The sequence below is a fragment of the Phascolarctos cinereus genome, unplaced genomic scaffold (assembly GCF_003287225.1).
Source record: "Phascolarctos cinereus isolate Bilbo 61053 unplaced genomic scaffold, phaCin_HiC Scaffold_4;HRSCAF=312, whole genome shotgun sequence".
NCBI classification, from domain to species: domain Eukaryota; kingdom Metazoa; phylum Chordata; class Mammalia; order Diprotodontia; family Phascolarctidae; genus Phascolarctos; species Phascolarctos cinereus.
In genome coordinates this window covers 242,748,604-242,761,398 of record NW_027555847.1, presented here as the reverse complement: position 1 = coordinate 242,761,398, position 12,795 = coordinate 242,748,604, and the positions used below count along the sequence as shown (strand labels likewise).

The window sequence follows — 12,795 nt, the reverse complement described above, 5'->3', positions numbered from 1 at the left end:
TAGTGAGAGGAGACAGAAAGTGTGGACGTCGTCTAGGGCCTACCCTACCACTAACTCTGAATTTCTACCTTGGACTGGTCACTTATTCTAACCAGGTTTTTGTTTGCTCACTTGTAGAATGCTATCAATAATATCAAACCTTCTCTTACAGAGTTTTTGCAAAGAATAATAATAAGTAGGTTTGAAAGAGGCTTAAAAAAAAGAGGCACAAAAGCTTTTGTGCAGGTGTAAGGTAGCATCTTCATTTTGGTCGTATATCTTGTTTGTTTGACATTTCTAATCAAGTTAAGTTTAGCTGTTCCTAGTAGTTCCTAATAAATTTTATTTATCTGTTTCCCTAGACTAATTAACTGTTCATTCTAATTGTGTTCTAATACTTTTCAGATTTGGAGTCTATCTACCTTTAATCTTCTCCACACTTTTATCAATGAACATGCTCGGCAATCCATTTTTAGAAACATTGGAACAGGAGTAATGCAAATTGAGACAGGACCAGCCAATCACATTTTCTCTTGTGGAGCTGATGGAACAGTGAAGATGAGAATTTTACCTGATCGATTTAGTCCATTAAGTGAAATGTTGAAAAATGATGTGAAATTCATGCTCTAGCATTTTTTTTCAATAATATAAATTCTTATGAACATATTTCATAAAAGTGGCCAACAGATATAATGTACAGTAATTACTTTGTAGTTGTTGCCACAAAACAAGCTTTTGTTCTCTTATGTTTATATTTATTTCATGGACCTTTACCCTTGATGCACTGATGCCTTAAAAATTAACAAGGTCATTCAGAATTTGATTATATTGCCTAAAGTAGTCTGTATAAGCAACTGTAATAATATATATACATATATATTTATGATATATGTGGCGTGGTGTTAAAAGCATTTTGTTTTGTTTTGTTTTGTTTTTTGGGGGGTGGGGGAGAAACAACAAACCTTCTATAGGCATCTGTGCAGGGAATCCCTTATTTTTCAGTGAAAATCAGCCTTTTTATCTGAAGGCTGAAACACCTAATAAACATCACCACCAATCCCTTATTTCCTCTTCCAGTTCCTAAATCATCATTTTCCCTCTTGCTCATTGGTAGTAGAGTAGAATTTGGCTAAGAATCAAGCAAATGAACACCTCTGATTAAGATGTTACACCTTAGTGATATGACAAATGGATGCCTCACTGCATCCAGTTAATCTTCTCTAGTACCCAGGTTTTATTACTTGCACAACTCATTTGAGTTCAATCTGTGTATTCAATAGAGATTGAAAATCTTTTAATACCTTTTCTGCTATGATTAAAAAAACTACTGCTACCAGAATGACAATTTTTTTAGTAACAATATAATTGCCTAATTTTTTTTAACTTTTGACCCCTCCACCAGACATATACAAACATTTCAAATACTCCAAAACATTAAAAATTATTATTAAAAAGATTATATTGACAGACAATAGTTTTAGAAGATATCAAGAATAAAATATTGATGTGTATGGATTTGAAAAAAGAGGATATTTATTTTAGAAGGCTATCAAAAGAACATAATTTTATTTGCATTTTTCTTTGTTGCCTTTATGTTGTTCAGCCCAAAGATGCTGAAATCTTTGCAGCAAACTTTTACTTTGCCTTCAGATTCATGTTTAAATATAGTAGGGCTTGATTGTCTAACATTTTACATTCAAAATACACTATTCTACCTTCAGAAAAAAAGTCATCTTTGGGGATTTTTCTTTTTGCCAAAATAAAACAATTTCACAATTTAAATATTCTGAACAAAATATCAAAAAATACACAAAGCCTTTAACTTTTTAAATGTGCTGACATTGTTTCTGTAACTATTTTGTGCTATATCTTGAATTATAGAAAGCTTGATAAATACTTGAATTTTACCAATGAGACTGGAGGCCGATGGATTGCGTATGTGAAAATTCTATAGTGGTTTTGCTTAAAGTTATTTTGTGAAACAGGAACTACGAAACATTTTATGTACCAGATATCATCTTGGAGATTAGTGGCAAAGAACTGAAAGGCTGGTAAAATGAATTTTGTAATATTCTCAGGATACTTTTATCTTAAAAGTATATTGTTAACGATTTTGTAAATTGTATTACATAATTTTAAATGTGTTGAGCAAGTTGCAGTGCAAACACTATAGTTAGTTGAGGGTTCTATGCACATAACCTGAACTTATAAATTGTGCAATAACAAAATTTGGGCATATTTTGCCATGGAAAAATCTGTGATAACATTGCAGAGAACCAATATGATTGTTTCATTTGTAAAACTTAATTCTTCATCAATATTTTATTTGTGTAAGCATCAAGACTTAAAAAAGCTTTAAACACATTTTATTTTAATTTACTGAGGAAATTTACTATTGTGCTTATAAGAAAAAAAAAGCAATGTGTTGGGAAAATTCCATGTTTTAATTAAGCATTATATTAACTCTTAAAATGATGTAAAGTACATATGTATTTTACCCCAGAGTCATAGTATTTTAAATAAACAATCATGCAGAGACTTTTCTGTTTAGCATACCATTGTTTTAAAACTCTTGATACCATGTTGATTGATTTAATTCTCCCCTTGATCTATATTTCTGAGAGCCTCTGAATTTGTATTTGGCATATTTAAGGATGACTATTTGCTTTAAAATGGTAATGATTTGCTCTATGCCTGATTCTTCAGAACTTTACAGGCGAGATTTATTCACAGAATATTAATGATACTTTGTATAAAAAATGTTTGGCAGATAGCCAGCTCAATTGTCTATAGTAATGGCGGTTATAAGTACTTTCAGAAAATCAGTGTGCCACATTTTCAAAATAATTTACTTTTAATCTTAGGATGTACTATTTAGGAACCCGTTTGAAAGTCTGTATTTAAGTATCTGGGACTTTAGATAAAGTAATGGGGTGGCAATGTGAAAATCTAGATGGAACCTAGAAAATTGGCCAATTCACCTTTCTTGACATGCACCATCACCTCTTTTGGCCTTAGTTTCCTCACCTATAAAATGAGAGGGTTAGATTTAGGGGAATGAATGATAGCCATTTTCAAATATTCAAATGCTGTATCCAAAGGACAGAATTAGGAGTAATGCATAGAAGTTGCAGAGGAGAATTCAGGCTTGATGTAAAAAAACCTTTCTACATACTTAGAGTTAACAGTGGAATGGGCAGCCTTGGACAGACTCTGTTGGAAGTCTTAATCAGGATTATTGTAGAGGGAATTCTTTTTTAGTTATAGGTTGGACTAGATATCCACTATGGTGTCTGTGAAATCTGAAATTCGGTGCTGACTAGATGACCTCTGACATCCCTTCTAGCTCAAAAGTTATGATCCTATGAAGTGAGGGAAACATGATAACTGACTTTTTTTTGAAAGGTTCTTGTATAGAAGAGGTAATAACAGTAGAAATTACAAAGCCAGATTCTGTTTAATGTACAGAGAATCTTCCTAAAAGCCAGAGCTGTCCAAAAGTAGAATTGGTTGCTTCAGGAGATTTTCAAATGAAGGTTGGATTAATATAATGTAAATGTTATGCTTGACCATACTTAGGTGTATGTTGGAATAGACGGCTTCTGAAGGATATATGGAGTCACAACTTAATACCCATATGGCTAAGATCACAGATACATATAAATTAGTTGGACTCTGAGGATCCCTTCCAAATTTGAGAGTCCATGACATGCTAATAGGTTACATAGCTAATTATATGCAGTGTTGGTGCTAGAATTTGAGAATTTTCTACTACAAATCAGAAGGGTGAACAAGCCCTAAATACCTCTGTTTAGTTTGACTTTAAATTAAGAGCAAAGTCTTTTGATGAAACAGAGTGCCCAGCTTTAGAAGATGCTGAATTTAGAGGACACTGACTACAATTTGCCATTTAACAGCTTAACAAAAATAAGTGGTTAAAATGGAAAGCTACCACATAAGTGACTGGAATAAGCTTCCCCATGCAATCAAGAACTGTGGGTCAGTCAGTGTCTTACCTGATCCACTGAGAGAATACCACTCACTTTGGGTGCAAACATACCTCTGGTAACCACCCTCAAAGAGTTTACATTCTCTAAATGAACCTAAATGAGACAGACCTTTGGTTTTTCAGGTAGATTGATAACCCCTACTTCTATGTATTTTAAACTACTGTAAAAGGATGTGATAAGGATTATAAATTTCAGCTCCTCCATCAATCAATCAAAATTTAAGTACCTGCCTTTTTGTAGGCATTGTGATAAGTGCTGGGGATACAAAAAGGCAAAAAGTCTCTGCCTTCAAGGAGTTTACAACGTGAAAACATTATATACAAAGCAAGCTATATTGTTACCCAGTTAACAACACTTACAAACAGTAAATAAGAGTTGGTTGCTCTTGGACCCAAATAATCCTGGCATTTAGATCAATACATTGCAGAAACACTTAGCTTGCTATGTATGTATAATTGAATGCTTTTTGTTTGAATGGCTATGCTTCTTTCAGCCCAGGTTGCAAATGAAACCTGAACATAAATGCTAGTTTGGAGTCATGCATGTCAGTGTTTCATGAAGATTGGGGTAAGTACCAGTTTGAGAGAGATCAAGCTACTTCACCTGGTCAGAAACACTATTAGCTTTTTACCTGCAGTTTAATTTTAAAAAATAAAAACAAAACACCAAACAGTCATCTTGCACTGCTAGGATTATAGAAAAATGCATCAGAGGCTAAAATGTCTAATATGCCAGAAAACAGAAACTATGACCCTTAGGGAAAGCAAATGGGGGGAGGGGGCACGATTTGGTCAAGGTTAGGAGAGTTTGAGGAGGGGTCAGACCTGTATTCTGACTGAGGGCTGAGCTACAGCTGCATGAGCTCCTGGTCCTAGAAGAGGCAAAGAGAGTGTATACTGGTCGTGGAGGTGTAATAGGGCATAGGCTATTTATTCAGAACTGAATGTAAAGAACTGAATCTCATCCTTCCCTAGTGGATTGAGTAATCCAAGTCGTAATACAGGTCAGAGGTACGAAACCTGCTCCATCCTAGCAATGCCTCCGTCCCGAAAGGAGCCAGACAATCGAGACTTCTTAGCTAAGGTTCAACTGTCAATGCAGAGTCCACAACATCTGGCCAAAGGTAGACAGTATAGCAAAGTCCCTTAGCAAAGACATACCGAATGGTCTGATTGGTGCACTTGCGTCCTGCCGCCCAATGGAAACTGGAATCGTAATAGCGTCATCGGGAGCGCCTTTGAACCAGAGTTGTCAGTTACAAGAGGGAAAATTAAATAGCAAACAGTAGGGGAGGCGGGGCTAGAGGAGGAGGGGTTGGGGTGGATCCCCAATGCTAAAGGATCCCCTTTAAGACAATGCTATTTTCTCGGAACGTGGAGAGGACCAGCGGGAACGGGGATGAAGAAAGAGATGATCCTAGGTTGTAGTCCTGGTTCCTAGACCTAATGACCTCCAAATCCGCTGTTTCTCTCCCTTTGTCGCCTACGACTCCCTCCCCCAGCCCGTTAGACTCGTTACCCCCAGTGCGTGGCATTCTCCCCCCGAACTAGAGATACGCGAAACAGAAAATCTTCCTTCGAGGCATAAAGACCAGTCTTGATCTCTAAAGCATTTATTAAACGCCTACTTTGTGCTAGCCAAGGCTCTGCGGGTAGGAATAATCCTTCAAGGAGCTTCCAATTCTAAGTCTAAAACCTATTTTTTTTTCTTTTTGCAATGAATTCCCTGAATTAGGCAGGATCCAGACCACAATCTTTAGAGGAGAAAAGGAACTTTCCTTTAAAAAAAAAATCCTGGAGGCAGGAACAGTTTGCAGGAGGTGGACAGAGAATCTAGCTCTAATCTAACGTGCAGGGCTTTCCCCGGGTGATAAAATCCAAGCACCCTAACAACGCCGCCAGTTCTCCAGAGGGCTCCCTTGCGTTCTGTTCGCCCCCCCGCCCTCTGGTGCAAGCTCGTGCCCTCCGCTCCGCGGGGGAGTTAGCTTGCTTTTGCCACACCGTCCACGTGCCGCCCCCCTGCCTTTCGCTTCCCATACTCCTCGGTCCCCCTCCCCTCCCGGTTTCCCATCTCCTCCCCTCCCAAGCCCTGCCCTCCCCTTCAGCCCCGAGAGTACAGCTCCGCCCAGTCCCGGACAGCCGCTTGCCAAGTCTGGGGCAGGAAGACTCCTCCCCTAGGGGCCCCAGTGTACACCCTTCCCCGCCCCATTCCGGCCCGCGCCGCGGCTAATCTGGGCCAAGTGAGACTCCTGCTCGCTCGGAACCAGCGCTGTGCTGCGACCGTTAGGAGCCTGAGTCCATCGCATGCTGCCGCTGCCCCTCGGTCTGAGTAAGTGCTTGAGCCGTCCCCTTCCATCCCCCAGCCAGCGTTGGAGAGAAACTAGGGGGGCTTAAGTGGAGGAGCAGTCCTCTGCTCCAGACCCTTGTCCGGTGTGCTTCCTTCTCTTCCCTCCCTCCGTCGGCTTCCTTGCTCCACGCTACTCCCTCAGTTGCTTTTCTCTGTGACTTTTGGAAAGTCCCAGGCTGATGTGTTCGTGCTAAAGTTGCGCAGTCATTTGGTTGTGCATCTCACTTTTAGGACAGCATTGAAGTTAGCCTCCACTCTGCGTTTGCCGTGGACTCGCGTGCTTCTTTTAGTACACCGACTACTCTTTTCTTCCCCTCTGCCTGTTTTTCTTGTGCTTTCTCCAAGAAATCGTTTCTGGTGTCGCTTTCACCCGTCGACTACATGTACATGGCCAGGTAGTCCACTCCCACTTCTTTATCAAATGATGGAAATAATTCTCAAGTGAAAACAAGCCCGGAGGCGTAGCTGCCGTTTTGGACCATCTAGTATAGATTTCCTGTGTAGGCACTAGTATGTGAAATTTAGGTAGTCAGCACCTGTTAGACGTGCATTCCTAGCCTCTTACACAGTGTACACAGGAAAGATTACAAGTCTGCCTGTGGATAAGAAAAAATAATAATATTGAATGAAACGTGTTTATGGTTTTGGACAGTCCTATTTCAGTAAAACCCGATTCTTCTCATTTTAGCTCTAAATTCTATGATTCTGTAAATTATATCAGGTCAAAATGAGTTTTCACTGAGAACATCAAGCCTTATACAGGCCGGAAAAAGAAAGTTTACTAGAGTCCTGTGAATAGAAACAAAACCTCTGTATTAAGATTGATTATCTAGTCATTTTCAAATGTCAGTGCAAGATATTTTTACTAAGTTAAACAGACCTTATTCCGGTGTGTTGTCACAACTTTACTGAATTCCTCTATATCCCTTTTACTTTAGATATAAGGCTTTAGCATCTCATTTGATTCTCAGTGTTACTATGATGAAAATGGGCTAGCCACTTTTATCATTAGTTACAAATGAGCAAATGACCTTTTGTAATGATACCACTTGAAATTTTTGAACGACAGAACTCCAAAAACTATTTACTGAACTGACAAACATACCATCCTTTATTCTGTATTGATTAACATCTTTATCGATTTACCTGGAAGGCACTGATGTCATGCTTATCAAGTTTGAGGATGACATGGAACTGGAAAAGATGGTCTGTTTCGTTCATGTCTAACTCTTTGTAACCCCAATTTGGGGTTTTCTTGATAAAGATACTGGAGTGCTTTGCTACGTCTTTCTCCACCTCATTTTACAAATGAGAAAACTGAAACAAACAGGATTAAGTGACTTACCCAGGGTCACACATCTAGAAAGTATCTGAGACTGGATTTGAACTTGGGTGTTCCTAACTCCAGGCCCAGCATTCTATCTACTGTACCACCTCGCTGCCTTGAAAGAATGGTTATCAAATAATAGAACTGGAATCTCCAGTGGTCTTAACATACTCAAAACAGTGGAAGAAAGATGACATTTAAGAGGTAAGTTAGGTGAATAGAGCACTGGTCCTGGGAGTCAGGAAGACCTGAGTTCAAATCCAGCCTCAGATACTTATTAACTTTGTGATCCTGGGTAAGTTACTTAAACTCTTTTTTGCCTCAGTTTCCTCAACTGTAAAATGGAAATAATAATTACGTTTACCTCTGGGGAGGTTGTCCTGAGGATCTAAGGAGTTAATAATTATAAAGTGTTTTGCACATACTAAGAACTATATAAATGGCAGCTATATCAATGTTAAGTATTGCAATCAGTTGCATAAATTCAAGATAAAGGAGAAGTGGCTAGATTATCAGTACTTTGAAAACAAAGGAGGGTTTTAGTGGATTCTCAGTGAGTCAGCCGGTAGGCTCAGTTGCAGTCTTAGTAATCTGGTGAGGAGAACCAATTGTGTTTTGTACTGTGCCCTGATCAGGTCACATCTGGCCTACTGGTCTTTGACAAACTAGTTAAAGGTGGGGAAGGTGCTAATGCTATTTAGCTTGTAAAAGAGATTAAGAGGGTCTTGATCACTGACTTCAAATAATTGAAAAACTCGTGTGGGCTAGAGATTAGCCATTCTTTGTAACTTGCTGAGGGCAGAACCAGGACCAGTGGGTGGAAATTATAAATTGCGTCCCAAAATTCTTAGTATAGAAAACTGTGTAAGGAAGACCTTTCTCTTAATAAAAGCAGTCCCAAAATGATGTGGATAACTTTATAAAAATATCTTAATACTAGCTAGCATTTATATAAGTTAAATAATATTAACATTTGCAAAACTTTACATATTTTATTTCCTTTGATCCACATAAATCTGGGAGGTATTATCATCAACCCCATTTTCCATATGAGGAAACAGACTCAGAGAGATTCAGTGACTCATAGTAGTAAGCAGCTAAGGCAGGATTTGAATTCAGATCTGTCTTGACTCCAAGTCTAACATGTATTCCACTGGACAACAATTACTGAAACTGACTCATGGAGAGAGTCCAGTGAAATGTCTCAAATAAGAAACATTAATAAAATGATGTGAGAGTCCTGAGTGCCTTTGGTTGCTTGATTATTTCCAGTTGATGTTCCATGGGCTTTGTCCATATATTGTTGTAAATGGTCTTTCCCATTAGATTTTGAGCTCCTGGAGAATAAGAACTGTATGCAACAAATGTTTATTGACTATTTAAATATATGACAGCACAGTATTGTACTGATCAGTTTACCATCTTTATAGTTAGAACTGAACACGGAACAATTGATTGGTTTATGATTGAAAAAGAAGTGCAATGAAATTATTTATTGTCACCTTTTTTAATTTAACTTATATATTCAGAGCACATCATGTGAAATTCCAGGCTGGATGAATCAAAAGATTGCCAGGAGAAATATCAGCAATCTCAGATATGCAGATTATACCACTCTGATGGCAGAAAGTGAAGAGGAATCAAACCTCTTGATGAGGGTAAAAGAATAAAGTGTAAAAGCTGACTTGAAGCTTAACATAAAAAAAAAAAAACCCACAAACATCTTGGCAATTGCTTCCATCACTTCCTGGCAAACAGTGGGAGAAGAAATGGAAGAGGTGTCAGATTTTGTATTCTTTGGCTCAAAGATCACTATGGATAATGACTATAGCATGAAATTAAAAGACACTTGTTCCTTGGGAGAAAACCTGTGACAAATCTGAACATACTAAAAAGCGTCTTACCAACAAAGGTTCATATAATCAAAACTATGGTTTTTCCAGTGCAATGTATGGCTGTGAGAGTTGGACTCTAAGGAAAGCTAAGTGCCAGAGAATCAATCTTTTTGAACTGTGGTGCTGGAGAAGACTTGTAAGAGTCCCTTGCACAGCAAGGAGATTAAATCAGTTAATACTTAAATTAATTCAGTCTATTCACTGGGAGAGTAAATATTGAAATTGAAGCTTAAATGCTTTGGCCACATAATGAGAAGATGACTCCTTGGAAAAGACTCTGATATTGGGAAAGATTTTAGGCAAGAGGAAAAGGGAATGGCAGAGAATTAGATGGATAGATGGTGTCATGGAAGCAAGGAACATGAACTTGGGACAGACTTCTAGAGAAAGACTTGGTATGCTATGGCCCAAGGGGTCACAAAGAGTTGATTGAGGGGCAGCTAGATGGCGCAGTGGATAGAGCACCAGCCCTGAAGTCAGGAGGACCTGAGTCCAAATCTGGCCTCAGACCAAACACTTGACACTTAACTATCTGTGTGACCCTAGGCAAGTCACTTAACCCCAATTGCCTAAAGTGCAAAAAAAAAAAACCCAAAAAAAGAGTTGACTGAACAGGACTGAACAACAACCATCTTTACATAGGACAAAATAAAAAGAAATTGATTTAAAGCAAAGCCAATGTAAACTTACTGCAAATAAGAATTGCTTCACTCTTTATAATGATAATAGGTATTATTTATACAGCACTTCAAGGTTTGCAGACTGCTTTACAATATCTCATTTGATCCTCATAACAACTCCTGTGATTTAGGTGCTATTATTATCCCTATTTTACTGATGAGTTAACTGAGATAGTTAAGTGACTTGCCCAGAGTGACAGAGTAAGTGTCAGATGTTGAGTTTCAAGCTCAGTTCTTACTGATTCCAGGTCCAGGACTCTTCACCATTGAGCTATACTTGTATCTCTAGCACCTGGCACACATTAGGCTCTCCATACTTGTAGATTTATTTAAATTATATCTTTTTTTCTGGCAATCGGGGTTAAGTGACTTGCCCAGGGTCACACAGCTAGTAAGTGTCAAGTGTTTGGTCTGAGGCTGGCTTTGAACTCAGGTACTCCTGACTTCAGGGCTGGTGCTCTATCCACTGCGCCACCTAGCTACCCCCTTAAATTAAATCTTAAGAAGAATATCTGGATAGTAAGTTGTTAGATTACTAGAACAAGTTTCAGAATTTCCTTCTTTGGGGATTGAAAATATGAGAGATTTCTATCTGACATTGGCAGAGTGATGGAACAGGTAAAATTCAAGCCTCTTCCTGCTTTAGTTAGATTCAGTGAGTCAATTTAAATCACTTTGGGTAGGTTTGCTGGGTAAGAAACAGATTGGCTGAGAGAGAAAAATATGAAATACACTTGCTTCTAAAGAATATGAAACCTATGTTTACTTCAGATAACCAGTAAGTAGGAAAGCTGCAATAAAACTAGTTCCACTGGACTATATGTTCTTGTGCTTTCAAAAGCTGAGAATTTTTTTTAATTTTCACATTGGCTCAACAGTTACTAGATAACGTGCTAGTTCTGAAAAGTCTGTCTCTTGTTCTCTCTTTCCTTCACCAAATTTCTCTGTTGTTTGGAGATTTATATTTCTCCCAAATGGAGTCTTGAAGGTCAGAAGGAAAACACATTTATGCTAAAGTATATTCAAGTTGAGATGAGTTTTGCCTTTCTTCTTCAGTATGAGCTTTTTCCATAGGCAATACAAAGCTGAGCTAAATGGATTAACTAGTGATCAAAGAGTTCCCTGGGTTGAGAACCAAGTTGGATAGTTTCCTGGTAGGAGGAAGTGATAGGCCCTAGGAATTTAACAATATTCGCTGAATTGCCCTCACTTTAACCTAGAAGCAAATGTAGAAATAAATATTTTTAATATACCAAATAGTTAAAGATTTTAAAACTTGAGATAAACATAAAATAGAGACTAGACTATCAGCTATCCCAAAATGAAGCACTACCCATGCCAGTGGTATGATAGACTTTGAGAGAAGGTGAACCAGTGTAGAGGGTGACATTTGTATTGTATTATATCATACAGTATACAGAAAGAGCAGTAACCTCTGCCATATGTTCATTTAGCCTGGCTTTTATTTTTATTTAAGTCGGTGGAAGAAGCTCAATAATGGTGGAATAAGGTAGATAGAGGGTAACTGAGATGGTTCCCAGCTGCAAAAGGATGTGATTCCATAAGGAAAGCCTCGTTCTCTAGCTAATGACATATGAATTGTGCCAGCTTTTAATAAAAATAGTACTTGAGTCTTGTCGAGGGTCTTTTATGTGTTGAATCATAAAAAAAAGAACTATGGTATCCATTTATTCATCCAACTAGGGAAGTTTTTCGACAACCTGATACAATCATGGTTTGGTTAGCGGGTTGCTCTTTTACCTTTGGGGGACATATGTTTTAAAAAAGTTAAGAGATGAAAGCAAGTTATATGAGATATGATTGAATAGTCATCTTTGGAAGAAAATGGAGACTGGGGCAGGCTCTATAGGATTGGAAAAGAACACATGTTGTCCTGATTTTCCAAAAAGTAATGAGTATAGAGTCTAAACTATATGTCCATGAACTAGACTTAAATTCTTGGCAAAATTCTAGAATATATTATTAAAGGAATAGTGTATCTGTATTTTTAAAAGGAAGCAGTGATTACCAAGAGCTAACTTTGGACTTCACCTAAAGTAGTCAAACCAAACTAGTCTAATTTCTCTTTTTTGACAGAGTTATTAGACTGGTAGATCAAGGGAATATTTAGTTATAGTTTACCTTGATTTTGGTTTAAAAAAATGATGGAGCCTCTAATACTTTCCATGTGGATTATATGGAAAGATATTGTCTAGATAACTAGTTAAGAGGATTTAGTTCTGATTCAGTAGCTGTTTAGGTGGCTAAAAAGTAGTGATTGATGGTTTGATATTCTTTTGAAGGGAAGCGTCTAGTGGAACCACCCAGCAGTCTGACCCTGGCCATGTGCCAAGTCATAAGTGACTTGGATGAAGGAATAGTGGTATACTCACAGGAGTGTGCTGGAGCCAGCTTAAACCTCTTCAGTGTCAGCATTTACTCCTTGTAAATTGGCAAATTGGCAATAAATCAAGGCTTGCTTTATTGTTTTGTTGATTGTCTAGACTTAAGAAAGTGATGGAGAAAATATTAATGATGCAGATTAAACTTAAAAGATG

General features: G+C 38.0%; 2 protein-coding genes across 2 annotated transcripts in view; both read left to right on the top strand.

The window, feature by feature from the left end:
• The window catches only part of DMXL1 (Dmx like 1), a 146,961-nt gene extending 144,443 nt beyond the window's left edge, over positions 1 to 2,518 (top strand). The window contains 1 exon segment of the mRNA XM_020979016.2: positions 385 to 2,518. Within this exon segment, the coding sequence (XP_020834675.1) occupies positions 385 to 609 (225 nt within the window). The 3' untranslated portion in view covers positions 610 to 2,518.
• Positions 2,519 to 6,184: 3,666 nt separating this feature from the next.
• TNFAIP8 (TNF alpha induced protein 8) overlaps positions 6,185 to 12,795 on the top strand; it is a 135,870-nt gene continuing 129,259 nt past the window's right edge. Inside the window, exon 1 of the mRNA XM_020979020.2 lies at positions 6,185 to 6,317. Within this exon, the coding sequence (XP_020834679.1) occupies positions 6,293 to 6,317 (25 nt within the window). The 5' untranslated portion in view covers positions 6,185 to 6,292. The remainder of the gene's footprint in view (positions 6,318 to 12,795) is intronic.